Source organism: Eptatretus burgeri, chromosome 15 (assembly GCF_056783735.1).
Source record: "Eptatretus burgeri isolate ZD-2024b chromosome 15, Ebu_testis_v1, whole genome shotgun sequence".
Taxonomy (NCBI): Eukaryota; Metazoa; Chordata; class Myxini; order Myxiniformes; family Myxinidae; genus Eptatretus; species Eptatretus burgeri.
In genome coordinates this window covers 13443690-13462319 of record NC_140975.1, presented here as the reverse complement: position 1 = coordinate 13462319, position 18630 = coordinate 13443690, and the positions used below count along the sequence as shown (strand labels likewise).

The following is an 18630-nucleotide window of genomic DNA, read 5'->3' as shown; positions in this document are numbered from 1 at the left end:
ATCCTGCATCAGAGTGGCAACCCATCCATCAAAGATTCTGGATGGGCAACTCATCCAGAATCTTTGATTTCGCAAGTAACACACACACACACACACACACACACACACACACACACACACACACACACACACACACACACACACACACACACACACACACACAGTTTCTTTTTTATACCTTCGATGAGGCACCATGTATATATTATGTAGATCAAGATAATGGCATTTTCATCTACCTCGGGCACTCTTCTCTGTCGCACTCCCCCTCCCCAAGATATGCTTCATACACACCCCTCTCATATTTCTCCAACCACCATGAGCACCTCCACCTGCTCCTTACCTCTCTTCTATCCCCTATCACCATCTCTCCTCTACCTGCTTCATTAAAAAAAATTCTATATTATCTCTCCCCACACCTCCTACAACCTTTCACACCTGCGTACATAATAAACTTATTTCTCCTAAACAAGCGAGGCTATACAGTATTTTCAAATCATTGCAAGTTGGTTAGGCTTATTTTAGATGATCACCGATGAACACAAGAGTCTTGTTCTTGAGCAGCACTTGTCGGCAATGAAGACCTTCCCTGGATGTACAGCATGGGTATCAATACTCAGCCATAGGCAGGTTCATGGGAGGTTACATTTTGTGGCATCATTGAGGTGCTGCATACACTGCAGTCTGTAGTCCATCCATCCATCCATCTGGACCATACTCTGTGCAGAGCGTTGATGCTGCCTAAGCAGGCTCCTTGGCTGTTGGACACAATCCTGGATGGGTCGCCACTCCGACACAGTATACCAGCATGTTGGCACTCATTATGCCACCCTCAGAAGGATGACAGGCAGAGTTCACCCCACCTGGTCTGAGTTCAACAGCCAAGGGGGATTTGAACTCTGGATCCTAAGATCCCAAGCCCACTAATCTAACAATTAATCCAAAACCAGGCATACTACAGTCTAAAACTTGCTATATGCTTTGACATTGCTCATATTCATTTTTCTCCACAAGATATTGGCCCAATATTGATTCAAAGGCAAAAGACCTTTGCCCTTTTTTTTTCTTTCTGAGTAATCATGTTCACGAGTGAGTGAAAAGTCCCCAGCTCATAATGATATTCTTCTTGGCCAATCAGAGAAGCGGTGGCCTGCGAGGTGCCTATAGACAGGCATGATTCGAGATCGAAAGAGGCCAAAATATGACGGAAAGTGAAGAAAATCGAGATTTGGTGAGTATTTTGCATCAGATAGATACAGATGGTGAAGTCGTGCCAACAGATCAGACGCAGAAATGAATGAATGTGGATGGCGAACCTCGAATGTCATGAAGTGTCAAGATCAGAATGCTATAAACAGTACATGACTGTTGAGTTTGCCATTGCTCCATGAGATCTGTACTTGCTCCAGGAAAAAAAATTCCACACTTAACTTGGGATGAATTAAATGATTCAAAACAGCAGGATATGGTTTGGGACAGAAAATTTTATGAAAAACATGTAGAACAAAACAGGAAAACAACATATCTGGTCCAGGGAACAGAGCTTAGATGAAGTGGTCGGAGCAACAGCTGATTAGTAATCCACATTCACCGAACCCGAAAGTCTTTCGGACATAGGACCTTGTTGGAAAAAAATATTGTCACATCTGATGCTCACCAACGCGATATGCCTCAGCCGGGATCCTGTGTCCCAGGAAATGGCCAAACGGAATCCAACCTACTTCGCTTAGTTATTAATTAATCTTTATGCAAAGGTCGCCATAATGAGAAAGTTGAAGGCACATGTACGAGAAGCAGATGGATCGAACACATCTCTTACCTTTTTTAATGTTTACTTATATAGAATCTGGGGAAACGGTGGATGAGACGAGCAGCTTGGAACAGTCCAAGCTAATCAACAGACACAAAAAGGGAAATGGGAACATAGAAACTTGTATACAATAAACAATAAATATAACCCGCTAAGGTGCCGACAGATCAATCTTATACAAACATTAAAATTGCAGGTGAGAACCTTCCTTTGGCATGATGTGCAGGGTGGAAGGTCATGATGCAGCCAGTCATGGAAGCCAGCGATGAAGTAAGCCAAAGATTAAGTAAGCCAGCCACTAGGAGCACCAGAGATGATGAGCACCTTGGGATATGAACCCTGCACAAGCCCTCATGATCTGTGACCCTTTTTCACACTTGTCCTCCTGCATGGAGAGAACCCTCTCTGGTGTATCCGTTCTCTCAAGTTGCTTCTTCTTCACCCTTCCTTCCCTGGTCCTTCTGGGAGGAATACTCTGAGCCATCCGCAATAAAAAATAAATCTATGGTATTTCTTCGTTCCCTACAGTGCATTACACCAGCATGGCCGGCACTGGCCAGACAGATCGTGACGGTCCTTTCCGGAGCGTCTGATATGTTTGTGATGGGAAGTCCTCACCTGGCTCTGCCCACAAACAAGAGGTGTTTACACGTAAAATTTTACCCTGACTATCCTGTTCATAAATTACATACTCTGCCTCCTCAACATCACATTTTGCAAGATGACTTACTCTGACAGGTCCCTGTAATGTGGCAACGTAACCTACTCAAATCTCTCGGATCATGTTACACTTACATTAATTAATTAATAATGTACATTTCTGAACGGGATTTATGAACAGATTATTTTTAATCTCTAAGTTCCATTATGCTTTGGTAAACTTTGACCTTTTTACACTGCAGGAGCAGAGAATCTGGACACGGATAACTGTACGATTGAAGAAAAGGGACCGAGTCGTTTGGAAGTTTGTGTGGAGCGGTCGGTGATCGGGGTACGAGGAGGTTCTGCAACCATTCCCTGCTCGTTCACTTATCAAAACACCACCACGTGGAGGATTAAAGATCTTACTTTTGTTCTTTTCAAACATTACTACAAGGTTAGGGAAATAAAAATAGGTTATCAAGATGATGGTGGAATTGACAAGATGAAGATGTTCCAAGGGAGAGTGGAAAGAATGGAAAAACCGGAACAAGGATTGTGGTCCATGAAGATCAATAATGTGAGGGTTCGGGATGAGGGCACGTATGCTTGTCGCTTCATGTATAACGAGAGTGATGATGGAAAAACTTGGAGAAGCTCTGGATTTGAGGCGAGGAATGGAAAAAGAACTGAGCTTCGTGTCGATGGTGAGTATATATTATATTATTTTATATATTCTATTAAATTACTAAACATGGAGCATCATGTAACTTCTGGTAGAAACTTTCGGTGCCGCACGTCGAATTATTCTTTCTGTACAGACTATATAAAGGTGTACACGACAGTGGGTGTGTGGATTATTTCACATTCTTTGAACAATTGGAGAGATCAAAAACACCTTACCACACGCAGTGTTTAGAAAAAAGACGTGTGAAGGGTTGTTAAAAACTCTTGGTTTATGTTTCCGAGCACGATCTATATTCCCTCCCAGCCGCCATTTTGTGTCAATCTCGATGTTCCCCAAATCTGAGAGCACGAGCGGCGTGTAGGATTGGTAGAGATAACGTAAAATCCGCTTCGGCGGTTTGACTTTTCCATTTGAGGGGGGGGAGCAGGAAGCTTAATATAAATAACTAGCCGAAACCCCGTCACAGAAGGATTCCGTTCCATAAGCCCAATATGAAAACCAGTGGCGGCTCTTGTAAGAGCCGGATCCCAGTCGATGGACTCCATGGCCTTACCTAATGAGGCCTACAAAACATCCTTGTACATGACATTTTTGGTGTACACTACTCCTTGTGAAGAAGTCCCCTGATTTGTGCACGTGTCTACTTTGACGTACAAACACGTGTCAAAACTTCTCAGGTCACAGTACCGAGAAAAACGTGACGCGACCGCTAGGAGGAGCACAAAATTGGTCCTTCAGTATTAATATAGAGATGCTTCAGAGTTGAAGTTTGATTATTGCCACGATGTGCGATGCACTCTTACAGGTACGAAGTTTCTTTCAGTCCAGGTCACAGTACCGAGAAAAAACGTGACGCGACCGCTCGAAGGAGCACAAAATTGGTCCTTCCGTATTAATATTTTGATGGGTAGCTAGGTCTGACTTCCAAAACTACCATTTCTTAGTATAGTTCCAGGGTACGTGAAATCACAAATACAGTTTACATTCATTATTTAATCACCGTTGTTTTTGGTTTTAGCCTAATTATTTGACATTTTTAGCAGCTACCCAGAATACTGCATCAACATAGCAACAAATTATTAAATAAATAAATAAAAATTAACGAGCCCTTTATGAATCATATCTCCAATACATAAACATGTCAATATAAACACTACTCTTACCTTAATGACGAGTGTAGGTGCAATCGTCTTTCCCTTCGGTTCGCATAAACGTCCACAATGTCCTCTGGAATCGGCTTTGCAGTTGAATCGCCTTCTATGTGAAAAAAAAATTTCGTCCCCCATGGTTGAGCGCAACCAGTTCCTAATCGGTCTCATTGCAGAAAAGCTTCGTTCTGAAGTGGCCGTCCTGACTGGCAATGTGAGAGCGAGCTGGATGAGTGTGTAATAGTTTGGGTACATTCTCTGAGACAATTATTTTTCAAGTCTCTGAAGGGTAACAACAGATTCCGTACTGGTAAAAATGTCCATTTCTGCAGCTGCAAGCTGATGATTTATTTTGAGTGGGTCTGCATATTTCTGCAAGACTGGATGTAGATGAACGCCATTTTTGTGACATCTTAACAATGAGTCGCATGCTTCAGAAATTTCCATTGATCCTTTTGAGAATCGTCTCTCCAATTCTGCAGTTACAGCATCCAAAACAGGAATGTACAACTGCTGATGGCACTTTTTTTTGAGGTTTGGTTACAGTCGTGGGTGGTTCATGTGCATTTGTTGCCTCTTCTACATACTCTCTTTGACCAAAAATTGTTGGGCCAAAGAAGTCCGTAAGAGTTACCGAGAGTTTCACTGCTCTCTTTCTTTTTTTGTAAGTGATGTGTGTCTTCGTCTGCCACTGCAATGTCATGGTGTTTACAGAATTCTGTAATTTCTTTCCACATATCATTCCAGCTTTCTGCCACTTCTGAGTTTTTCAAAGTACACATTCAGGTTATCTATGATAGAGGCAGCGTTTGCAACTGTGGTGTCAATGCTTCGAAGTCCTCTGTGAGCAATATGAATAAGTTTCAAAACGTTGTAAAAGATCATCAAGGAGGCATTGAATGAAACTCCAGTCATAAGATGAAAAAGTCTGTTTGCTTCCACTGACCACTTTTTGCCTTGTTCACTTCGATCTCTGAGACACCGCATGATGGCAGTGTAATGTATTTTTTTATTGCAAACACACTTCTCAACTTCCATGCACAATGTGTAACACTGGGCTGCACAATCTTTTTTTTTCTTGAGATCCAAAGCTGTCTGCATGTCGATAAACATCTGATTATTGGTTGTGGCTCTCCAAACACTTAATACAATTTCTCAACTACATTTAGAAAGCCCATGGCACTATGACTCACTTTACAGCACTCCACAAGAACGAGGTCAAGTTTGTGTGCCATACAATGTCCATACATTGCAAACGGATGATCGTCTTTCATTCGCTGCTGAACCCCAAGTACATGACCTGACATAACAGCAGCACCATCATAAGATTGGGCAACTATCAGCACATTCTGCAATCCATTTGTCTCCAAAGCTTTCTTTATGGCAGTATAAATGCCTTCTACATTCAGGGAAGATGAGCAATTGACAAAGCACAGGAACCTTTCCCTGATCTCGAGGTTTTCTGCATATCTGATACAAACTCAAAGTTGCTCTATTTTAAACGACCTGGCCTCATCTGCTATTACAACAAAAAAACAAAAAAACTCGGTGTTATTCACAGCCTGTACATTTTCTTTCAGAAACAAATCTGCACAGATCTGTAGCACTTCGTTTTGCAATTCAGGACTTATGCAATTAAAATAACTAACGTGTATTTTATTAAAAGTTTCATCATACTTTGAAAAGAAATCACAAAATTCAAAGAAATTCCCTTTCAATTTAGATTCCTTCCCCTCATTGTGCCCACAAAACGGTAAGCCAAGCTTTGAACGTAACTTGACAACGCCATAAACCTTTGCAAGGTAATCCCTGTTTCTCTCACAGTGATTTCACGACTTTCCGAAAGCTTCACTGACACCGATCCTGGTTCTTCGCTATATTTGAATCGTCGCCACTTTTCCATACATTTCAAATGAACCTGGGAGACAGCATGTTTAGGCAATTTTTCCGAGATTTTCTTCCAATCCTGCACACCTCTTTTGATAAATGAATTCTCAGCACGGTCTTTTTCTGAATATAAGTGGCGGCAGAGAAAGCAGAACACAGCAGCTTGTTGAACAGAATATTCAACCCAAGGGAATTTGTTGTAGGAGAAAACTGAAAAAGAACGACCGATTTTTTTTCCCAAATATTCTCTTTGGAAAATCAGTCAGATGTGGTCGATTAGGCCCAATGCTCTTTTTTTTCTGCGAGATCTTCTGTAACGTTTATGTTTCTCACATCATCTTCAATCGAATGCGTGCTGAGACAACCTGTACCCACTGCTTCCAGAGGTTTGAGGTCGTCTTGCTGTTCTTGCATTGAGATGAGGTCCATCAAATCGTTATACTCCAAATTAAAACTTCAATTACAGGGTCCCCACACTGACGGGGAAATGGCAAAATCCCAGGAAATGCAAAATGTGTTTCCCCGGTCAGGGAAACAGATGAAAATGGCTTTAATAGTGGATATTACGATCGACAGGCGGATACGCGGAAATTGCACAGTGAGTTTTGTGTTTTAAATATAATTTCCATTATCTTCCATTCCTAATCTCTTTGGTTCACGTTTAAATGTCCATTTGTTTGCACAGTCAGTTTTAAATACAGAGAGCAAGTCCTACTAGGGGGGAGGGGATGGGGGTGGAACTTCGCTCATGTTCTCCAACATCCCATATTCCTCATTTATTATTGTTTTAGTAATCTATTTGTTATTAATTCCAAGTTTAAGTGAACGGACATCCTTCCTCTCTGCTGCACACATGTGTCACCAGATCCCCAGTTTAGATATTGTTTCCTTTAAACGTTTGGCTTATACTCAAGGTCTTCATACCTTGGTGGAGAGGTTGTAATGATCTGACTGCTGATGCGACAATATATATATATATATATATATATATATATATATATATATATATATATATATACATACATAAATAACCACATTATCATGGTATTGTGGTTGTCTAATGGTGTACTTGGTGCAAGGATGGGATTATCGGCGGTCTGCCATGTTCAAGACGGTCCACGTGGGTGAGGTGAGGAATGAGTGGACGGGGGGGATGATTGAGAATGCTCATCGTTTCCCATTATCGTTTCTTACCTCGAGGTCTCAGGTGTGAAGACCGACCAAGTTTAGACATTGTGTTGCAAGAAATTTGGACTGCAGTATTGATTTAACGTTTCGATGAGAAATATTTTTCTCTAAACTTGGTTAACTTTTATAACTGAGCAACATTTACTCAGATCTTGTTCCAAATGCCTATGTGTTTGACGAATAGGCGACACTTTAGGAGAGCAATCGACTGTGTTGAAAAATTGCACATCATTCAAAACACACAAGTCTTACCCATGAACACACACGTCATAAATTGCTGGGTACCCCTTGAATAGCTTAAGTTTTATATTTGCGTTCACCGTTCAGTTACGTCTCATGTACCTTATGTCCGTTATAGTCTGCCTCCAACTGTTAATCTGATTTGAAAAAGGATGCAGCCAATAACATCACTCTATGCAAATACCACGAGATCTGTCATGGCTGGAAGAAAATATCCATGCGCTTGGGTTCCGTTTCGCTTTGTTATTCATGTTTAAACCCGGGATATTATAATGTTAATTGTAAAAACAAACAAAGGATGGCCATTGCCCCCCCCCATTCCCCACTAAAAATCCGCCCATGGTAAAATGGTGTACTATTTTGTCCAAATACTGCTCAAGCGACATTTTTGGAAGTGCCAAAAGGCTATTTATGTTCTACAATGATTAAACAAATAATTAAATATAAATAAAATTAAAGTTTTAAAGCCTGAAGAAAATATTGTTTTCAGAAGTTTTGAACTGTATTTTACATTGCTGCACAATCTTTTATATCACCCGATTTAACACGTCACATTACTTCCTCATGGGTGTTGTTTGTGTCCTTTATGACATCCCTAAACATTAAGTTTCCTGTTTGGAATAATTTTAAATTTTGTTGACAGACAGGCAGACAGAGTAAAACGATTACCATATACCTCTGTACGCGTGCACACTCGGGATGAGTCTCTGTACACTTTGCCAAATTCAGAGGTTCGTACTGATAAACCATGCTCATGTTCTGATTCCTCTTCTACAGTGTTCAAAATATGTAACTCAATTGAAGTTAAGTAGTTCCCTCATTACAAACTGACATCTGTACTGTTGACAGACAGACAAACAGACAGACAGAGTGAACCAATTGCTTTACCCCACTTTGTGCTTCGTGTGTGGGGTAACTAGCTTTGAATCCCGTCAGGAGGGTGGGTTTATTCCCTTAGAATTGGTGTATTTTAGTATGACTTGTATGTAATACCTTCTCTCGCTGGAAGCAGCATTATGCCATACATATTTACAGAGAGAATTGGGGTACCCCCACCCAACCCTGAACCCAGCCTACTATACACACCTTCAGTATGACCATGTGTTTTCAACTAATTTTGTCCAATGGTTCAAGAGCACATATAAGTCAAACAAACACACTTGAGAGTTCATAGGACACCTCACCCCATGCAGTCTTGAGAAAAAGGACATGCAACTTTGTTGGAAATTGAACATGGCACTTTGTTGGAAGTTGGATATGGGACTTTGTTGAAAGTTGGACATGGAACTTTGTTGAAAGTTTGACATGGGACTTTGTTGAAAGTTGGACATGGGACTTTGTTGAAAGTTGGACATGGGACTTTGTTGAAAGTTGGACATGGGACATTGTTGAAAGTTGGACATGGGACTTTGTTGAAAGTTGGACATGGGACTTTGTTGAAAGTTGGACATGGGACTTTGTTGAAAGTTTGACATGGGACTTTGTTGAAAGTTGGACATGGGACTTTGTTGAAAGTTTGACATGGGACTTAGTTGGAAGTTGGACATGGGACTTTGTTGGAAGTTGGACATGGGACATTGTTGGAAGTTGGACATGGGACTTTGCTGGAAGCAGTTTTTTAATATAAAGAACAGAAGAAAAACAATTTCGAATTTACCCCACGAATAAGCAAGTGGCAAATTTGATTGGTTGAGTACAATTTTGTCAAGTACGACTAAACTGAAGCATTTTGGAAGTGCAAACAAGGCAATTTGTGTTCTAAAGTGGTCAAAATATATTATTGCATTTCAATTAAGGAGTTCCTCCATCATAGAAATAGACTGATAGACAGACAGCGTGACCCAATTGCTTAACCTCGCTTTGCGCTTGCCCGCGGGGTAACAAATACTCCACTAATTTCTATTATAAGATTTACCTGAACCACACCAGGACCTTCAAAGCTCCATTTTATGTTCAACACTTCATAATAGTGACATGATGGTAGTATGGATTCACATTGTCAATCATGGGATCTCGTGGGGCTTGTGCAGCAATATATCAATTCATAACAGTTGTTCACCACTATATATATATTTCTATATATATATATATATATATATATATATATATATATATATATATTTCTATATATATATATATATATATATATATATATATATATATATACATACATACAGGCATACATATACTCTCACCATGAGTCAGCTTATCTCATGGAGTTCATGACAGCTGTTCAGCACCATCTCTTCGATAGACCCATCCATTTAAGGAGCCTGAGATTCCTGAAAGGCCTGCTCTTGATAAAAGATTCCCCCATGACATTGTCAACATTAACTTTGTGACTACATCTGAAGGACGCCTTTCTCCGAGATGCAGCTGACACTTATATAATCTGATCTGATTGTTCTGGAAATTAAAGTCAGGACCAGACACACCGAAATACTGCAGGTTTCCTTTAATTTGTCTCGTTCTATCCCAGATTCTCTCCCGATAAAGAAGTCATTTCCTTAACATTAAAATCACTACTTTCTCCATTGATCAGGGGATTATGTGGAATAACTCGACTATTCCTTCTTTTCTTCTTCTTCGCCTTGTGTGGCATCGTACCTGTTTCTCCATAATAAGATGTGAATCTTATTTAGTAGATAGAAATAGGCAGGTATAGAAGTAAGTAGGTCGAGGTAGGTATAAATAAACGTCGAATGTAGTCATGACACTGAAATAATAATTCCTTTTCCTTCAAAGCATTTCTAGAATGGACCACGAGGAGGTCCGTTATCGTGCCAACCCATTCCTTCAATATCCCATGGAAGACATCTTGTGTATCTCGTTCAAGTTGTCCAAGTTAACCACAAAGCGTTTTGGACCAAGTCAGGTACCCTTGGTCAACCACTTCAGAGATCATGATGACTTTTGGTTGTGGAAAACATTTGACGCATTTGAGGTTGAGGCATTTCCTAATTCCATGAGAACCACAACCTTGTAATGTCCTCTTGAGGAGAAACCATTCACTCCATAAGACAACCCAAGTCATGGTGAGCGTGTCCTTGCAGGATGAAGTTTGTGATATTTTGTCATGGATATAGACAGAGGAATAAAAGTAACCAAGTCATCATCAATCCTTTATTGTTACATGTTCTCTATAAACAGTTTATAAAGTTGGATTAGACAGATATAGTTATAAGGTCTATTTTCTCTCTGCATGATTGAGGCTCACGGAAGAGCAAGGTGATTGATGGCATGAATTGACAATGGGACAGCGAGCAAGCTCTTTGACAAAATCAGCCATGGAATGATTGAACAGGAAAAGAGGAGAGAGAAGAGGGAGAAAAAAAACACCACTGCAAACTGCATGCAGCTAAGAAGGTTGAGTTCGGAAGAGTTGATGGGAGTAAAAAAGATCACAGATAGGGATGGGGGTTGACATGAGATGACGGTGCTTCGCCTGCTTTCAGCCCGGGAGGAAGAATTGGAATGAATAGCCTTGTGAAGGAGGTTCCAACAAGTGGAGAAAAGAGAAACAAAATAGTTTATGTGTACAATCCACCTGACCTTCTGCTGATCTTCAGTTTTCTTCATTCGCTTAGAGGGAAAGTCAAATTACATATGATGATATACAAATTATATATTTCAAGTCAAATCATGTCATCACACATCATATATTGTCATATTTTATCAACCATGACTTGCGATTGTCATGATCTGTATTATATCGAGTATGCAAGAAAGAAAAGGAGTCAGGGTATTCCAATCGGCGTCAGACTTATCTACAAATGTTCTCGATCAGTGTCAATAAGAGTTGACTGCCTATTCAAGTGCATCGTCCTTTTGATGTTCTTTCTCCATTTATATTGTGTCCGTTGAAGATCCGACTGTTTTGTTTTTTTTGGTCTTTGTTTTAAAAAGGAAGTCCATTCTGTATTAAGAACCCAGCAAAAAAAATTTTTTCCTTTGGTGTTAGTATGTGAGGATATGTCAAATATATGATGGGCCAAATAGCATTTACCTGTACCTTTATTACCTCTGCCACCGAAGGTGGATGCAGGTTATGTATTCACTCACCCCTGTTTTTCTGTTTGATTGTTACTGATGAAATTGAAGATGTGCAACTATATTGGTTAGTCTGGTCTGTTATTCGTCCCCAAATGGTTTCACTGGAGGGGACTATAGGTTTGCTCTTCGTCTGTCCGTCCTTACGTCTGTCCATCTGTCCGTCCCACCTGTGGTTTTTCTGACTTTTCCCCCCATTCCCTTTCATATATTTAACTGAAACTTGGTACATGGCTTTACTCTGATAAGTCACAGAAAAAGTTCAAGTTTCAAGGCATTTTGTCAATTTTTCACAGTTACACCCATTTTAGACTTGGAAAATATCACATCGGTAGGGGACATGTATTGCAAAGCAATTCTCCCTCTTGTTGTGTCCGTTTACCAATTCACTTGAGATCTATGTAAATACAAGCAGAGCCTACCTTCCGCTTCACTGATGGACCAATTAATCATCCTGTTTGCCATAAATTACTATATTGGTTACTTTGGCATCACTTTTTGGACACAAAACAGACTGTGACTTTATGGCCACTTAGCCCATGTTACTTCCCTCACAAAGTTGCATCTATACCCTGAGTTTGGGGTTTGTATCTTTAAAGATGTGGCTCCATAATTAACAGCATAATTAATTTTTACAAAAACAATCGACAACTAACAAAAGAAAAGAAGTGATTGAGATGGGGGGAGATCACAGGAATGACGATTGCTTTGCTTATGGGTATAATCGAAAGACAGAGATGTTGGCATTTCCCAACCCCCCTCCCACCACCCATTCACCCCAACCCCCCTTCCATCACCCCTCATCCCAACCCCCCTCCCATCACCCCTCACCCAACCCCCCCTCCAAATCCCCTCACTCACCTCCTCTCCCATCCCCTCACCCCGGCTGCATACCCCTTACTGCTAGAAATGTTTACGTTTGCACGACGTCCCCGGTTCTCTCTATTTATTATTTTTCCCACTTTGATAGGCCCCGCAATTTTTGGCGAGAAAGAGGAAAGGAAGACAAATTTACCCTTGCTTAGAGTGCTTTAACCCCCCCCCCCCAACGAAGCCCCCTTCCTTGTTCCCATCCTGAAATCCTACTCCCCCCTCCTTTGCCCCCCTGTCCCCACCTGCTAGTCCTGATGTCCCTTCCCATGAGAAATGTCTCACACACGATGACAGGCTTTGACAGGCTCCTCAGTTTCTTTTTTTGGGAGAGGGGGGGGGAAGAGATGGAAAGGAGTACAAATTTACCCGTGTGAAGAGTGCACTAGGTGGTGCTACACAGTCCACATTTCCATAGAGAATATATATGCCCCCTCACCCCCCCCCCAAACAAACCTGTATGAGGCCAGGGCCACAGAACATATGTTACCCCCCCCCCGGCACACACACACACACAAAGTTGTTTTTGTGCCCAGAGTTTGGTACTTAAAAGATGTGGCCGTGCATAAGGAACAAAGCTGGAGGGGAGAGAGAGAGAGAGAGAGAGAGGGCGCGCAGAGAGAGAGAGCGTGCAGAGAGAGAGAGAGCGCAGAGAGAGAGAGAGAGAGAGAGCGCAGAGAGAGAGAGAGAGAGAGAGACAGAGAGAGAGAGAGACAGAGAGAGAGACAGAGAGAGAGAGACAGAGAGAGATAGACAGAGAGAGAGAGACAGAGAGAGAGAGACAGAGAGACACAGAGAGAGAGAGAGAGAGAGACAGAGAGACAGAGACAGAGACAGAGAGAGAGAGACAGAGAGAGAGTGACAGAGAGAGAGACAGAGAGAGAGAGACAGAGAGAGACAGAGAGAGAGAGAGAGAGACAGAGAGACAGAGAGAGACAGAGAGAGACAGAGACAGAGAGAGACAGAGACAGACAATGGCGTTTACATATATAGATTAGCAGAGCCTATCCGTCACTTCACTGACGGACCAATTCGTCGTCGTGTTTGCCAAAAATTTTGATTGAGAAGGGGAAGAAAAGGAAGACAAATTTACTTTTTTTCTTTTTTCCCATATCCAAGAACATATTCAACTGAAACTTAGTACATGGCTTTATTACGTATGATAAGTGATAAGTTACAGAACAAGTTCAAGTTTCATGGTGTTTCATTAATTTTTCACAGAGTTATGTCCTTTTTGGATTTAGAAAACATCACATCATACATGTAGCTCAGTTTTCAGCTGCTTTGACTCTACCCCATTGCTTTACACCCATTGGCTGGACATCTGGCCTGACTCCACCCCAAGTAAAATCATGCCCTGCCATTGCATGAAACGGCATAATATATCGGCAGGCCTTGGACCTGGATGTTAGTCCATGGCCCAGTGCAATTGGAATGGTACCAGGTATATAACCATGATGTATTATATATGCACATAAGCTGTAAGCATGTTTTTGCTTCATGTGTATACATCGAGTTATTTTTATTATTTTTATTAACTTATGCGCCTAACGCATCATTTTATGCAGTCCAAATAAACGAACATTCATTGGGACCAGAAGGGGACATGTATTGCTGAACAATTCTCGCTGTTGTTTATTTGGTTGTGATTCCGTACAGTGCATCCAGAGATCCTGAACGTCTCGAAGGAGTTCATGAACTCCAGTAATTCCTGGAGGGTGGTTTGTGAGGCCGAGGCCAAGCCGAAACCAAACATCACCTGGTTGAACCCAAAGGGACTCCCCATCAATGGAACCAAGATCACATCGAGTACAAATAGGCAAAGTAAATTTCCTAACAGCATCAGTGTCTATAACATCATCAGTTTCTTTAACATCACAGAAGAACATCCAGAAGGGAAGTACACCTGCCTTGTGGAGAACAAGTATGGCCAAGAGAATGACCATGTGATATTCATCACTGCACCTCCACCTCAAAGCAACACTACTTCACAATGGATTGTGGTTGGATGTTCAATTGCCTTGGGCTTGGTTCTTCTTCTACTCTTTGCTGTGGGATTGCATATTTACAAGAAAAAGCGAAACCACAGTCAAGGTAAGAACACCTCCAGATGAACTGCACACCTCAACTCGTTTTTTTTATTCCAGCTTCTCCCATCGATTGAACCACTTTCCAGAGGCTGCTCTGTCTGACTCTTCCCTCCAGGGCTTCAGCAAGCAGTACACCACCATCTGATGTCATCACCCACCCTAACCCCAATTTTTTATTTTCCCCCAATTAACCCTTCACAACCCAACCCTCTTACTTTTTGGTTTCAGTGTTTCCTCCCCTCCTCCATTTTTTACAGTTTAATATCCATCCGAGGAACGGCACACACATTGATGAGTTACCCTGCCTGTGAAACACCACGGTGACAGTTTATAGACAGTCCGGATTTGAACCCAGTCTGGACAGCTCAGAAGTTAATGTGCATAGCTTTCGGCCAACCTGCCAGCCCAGCAAACATGTGCATAATAATAAGTGAAAAGGATTCAGATAATACCCCAATATTATGAGGATTTAGATAAGTACAAGAAAAAGAAAAAGTAATAACATATTGTTTGACATTTTTGGTGAGCATACACATGTCCAGGTGAGCACTGTTCATTGCAGTAAGTATGGAACTCATGTGAAGAATACTCGCTTCACCTGAAGGAAGAGCTGAAATGCAACACTTGTGCAGATTGATCATAGCACACAAGTAATAATAATGTCGCATCCACGGTCGGTTAGATTATATCCCACTCCTGACCCAAATGTCGTGTTCGGTCAGGTTAACACCGACCGGGACGGATAGCCGAAGGGTTCTACCTGGAGGCGAAGAGCCGAGATCCTTGGAGAGTATGGCACGGAAGCACACGGGTTTATCCTCGAACAGCAAGGCGCCCACCAGGACGGAAGCACACGGGTTTATCCTCAAACCCACAACGAGTAGACAAGCACATTAAATTCAACAAATGATGATTTCATTTAATAAATTTAAAAAACTTAATTATTCATAATGAAAATAACTCAACGAGTGATAATGATAATAAATCAAAGCGTGAGGTGATGAAACGTCAGATAAACTAAAACCTAATTTGAGACGTCTCCACTCAGTCAAAAAAAAAACAGACAAAGGAACACATAGAATAAAAGAAAATCCTTCCTTTATTCCAGCACTTGGCTGTGTGTCCAGAGATGGACTTTTAGGAGCCTGGCAGACCCTCAAAACCACCACGCAGGAAACTCACAAAAATGGCTCCAGGTCACTCTCCATGCGGGAAACGCACCAGTTGGCACAAAGCTGCTCCCTGCGGTCACGTAAGGGAGGTAATTTGTGCGGGCAATTCTCCTTCTGTAAGGGCCCACAAGCTGTTACTACAGTTTCTTCTCACGATCGAGATTGCCACACCGCTCCTCTCTCAGCACCATGCCCCCTCACCGCAAAGGGCGCCACCTTTCTTCCTCGAACATACAACAGGATGCTGCGGAGTTATCGCTGAGAGACGCACTCTTCTCCTCTCTCCCAAAGCGCACAAACTTCAGGATCCAGCCCAACAGTCAATGGCTTGCTTCTTGCACAAGCATGTGAGCAAATTCACACAGCACGAACACGAGAATCACGCAGCCTTCTTGACTGTTTCGAGTAGAGCAAAAATAATGACACCCTCTGTCTCAACCGCGTACCTCGCACCAACTCATGCCCCTCCGGTATCATGCTCCCTATGATGTGACACCAACCAATCTTAAGCCTCAGGGGCGTGGCCTGCTGGTACGAAGTCGAGAAGGCGGGCTTTTTGCCTGCTCGGAAATGTTTGGCTCTATTGTTATTGTTGTGAAAATGTCGTTCCTTTTTATAGCCGGCCTTGTAAATGCAAAAACATAGGAAAAGGTCACAGGGGGAAATCACATAGTGGGAGAAACTAGCCTTAAACCTGACCGAGTGTACACAGCACCACCAATCAAAGTGTTGACATGTAACAATCTTTCGCTGACAGTTATCCCTACTTAAATTACATCGAGGTGTCTCCTACTCATCCACGGACCATGCTATGCTATGCAATCCTATATTTACTATGAAATTCCTCCATCTACCCCAAAAAAATAATAACAACAAAAACACTCAGTGTGAGATTCCGTGTAAACAACAACAGGGTCCTCTTGAAATGAATAAAATATTTAATTTCCTGTTGAGAACGTTTTGAATACTCATGGGGCTATGAGTTCAATCAAAGACCAAATACAATGAACCAAGGACCACTCAATGACCGAGAAAAACCTGAAATAGGAGGTTTAAGTAACTCATCATTAAAGTTTGAACATGGCAAAAACGTTGTGGACATTTCTCATCCGTGTGTGTTTGTGTGTGTGTGTTTGTGTGTGTGTGTGTGTGTTTGTGTGTGTGTGTGTTTGTGTGTGTGTGTTTGTGTGTGTGTGTGTGTGTTTGTGTGTGTGTGTGTGTTTTGCATACAATTTCTCCTGATTTTTCCTCACCATCCCATGCTGTTGATGGAACGACTTCGAAACAAGGCCCAGTGAGTTTCCTTCACAAGTCTCTATCATCTTTAAGATGATCATGGATATTTATGTTCATTATATGCTTCTTGGACAGTTTCGTCGAGTTGATAATTAAATTGCGATGGCTTGGTTGGTTGAGTGGTTGTTTAAACCACTCGGGGGGGGGGGGGGCGGCGGACCAAATTATCAGTCACACTCAGTCAGACCAGTGCAGTATAAACTGGAATGGCATTTGGTAGAGTGCATACCTTCGCCAGGCTGAGCAGTTTGTTTTGGATTCCGCTGATGGGCTGGATCTGGATCCAGACATGAACCAAAATCGAATTGGATTGTACTTTTCACCTCCCCAACTCATCCACCTGGTTTGGTCATAATCCGTCAACTTTTTGACATCACATGCTATATATCGTTTTTGGCCCCATCACTCAATGGTGAAGAATCGCTTTAAAATTATAGTATCCTATCTAGATTCTGGTCTAGATCTTCACCAGAATCTAATCAATTCATCCTTGCCACAACCAACTGGTCCACCAAATTTAGTCCAAATTGATGTGTAAATTTTTGAGATATCCTGCTCACAGACAGCCATTCAAAGAAAGAGACAGACAGACAGAAAAACAGGGGTGAAAACATAACTTCCGTCCACCTTCAGTAGCAGAGGTAACTAGAAGGGCACTCGGTAGAGCACATACCTCCGCCAGGCTGAGTAGTTTACGTTTTGCACCGATAGGTCGGATGTGGATTCTGACCTGAACTAAAATTTAATCGGCTTGTTCTGCTCCTCTAACCAACTCATCTACCAAGTTTCGTCCGAATTCGTCCATAACCTTTTGAAATATCATTTTATCCCAATCACTCAATGGTGAAGAATCACTTAAAAAAATCTCAGACCAGATCAGGATTCGGATCTTCACCAAAATCTAATCATTTCATCCTCGTCAAACACCCAAGCCCTCCACAAAATTTCGTCCAAATCCGTCTGCCACTTTTTGAGATATTTTGTTCACAAACAAACAAACATCCAAACAGACAGACAGTTGTGAAAAAATCACGTCCATCCATTCAATTTTGGTGATGGAGGTAATAATGTGTTCTTAGCCTCATACAGGTGTTCTATAAGTACTTTGCTGATCAACGGGTTGAACCATTGCTGGCAAAACCTCCAGTTCGTAATAAAATTAATAACCCCACAAAATCGATAACCGTTCATCATTATTTACTGACAGTGTTGGTGGGGATGTTACTTTTATCCCAAGCGTATTGTTTGAAAATTTTGTGGCACTCGGTGGAGCGCATACGACTTTACACGTTGATTACTATGGAACTTTCGGTCGGTACGGAGTCCCAATATGGCGGCCCTTAAAAAAATACGTTAAAAACGTGTTATTAGAAAATCCACTGAACTCTATTATATGGAGGAACTACCGGCCAATGAGAGTGCATTCGCTGATGAGGCCACATGGCCACCATATTGGGTATGGAGGAACTACCGGCCAATGAGAGTGCATTCGCTGATGAGGCCACGTGGCCACCATATTGGGTATGGAGGAACTACCAGCCAATGAGAGTGCATT

At 41.7% G+C, this 18630-nt stretch overlaps 1 protein-coding gene across 1 annotated transcript in view; it reads left to right on the top strand.

Annotated features, from left to right (window-relative positions):
• The window catches only part of LOC147011556 (uncharacterized), a 242962-nt gene that overhangs the window by 81854 nt on the left and 142478 nt on the right, over positions 1 to 18630 (top strand). Inside the window, exon 8 of the mRNA XM_085856348.1 lies at positions 2710 to 3153. Within this exon, the coding sequence (XP_085712474.1) occupies positions 2710 to 3153 (444 nt within the window). The remainder of the gene's footprint in view (positions 1 to 2709; positions 3154 to 18630) is intronic.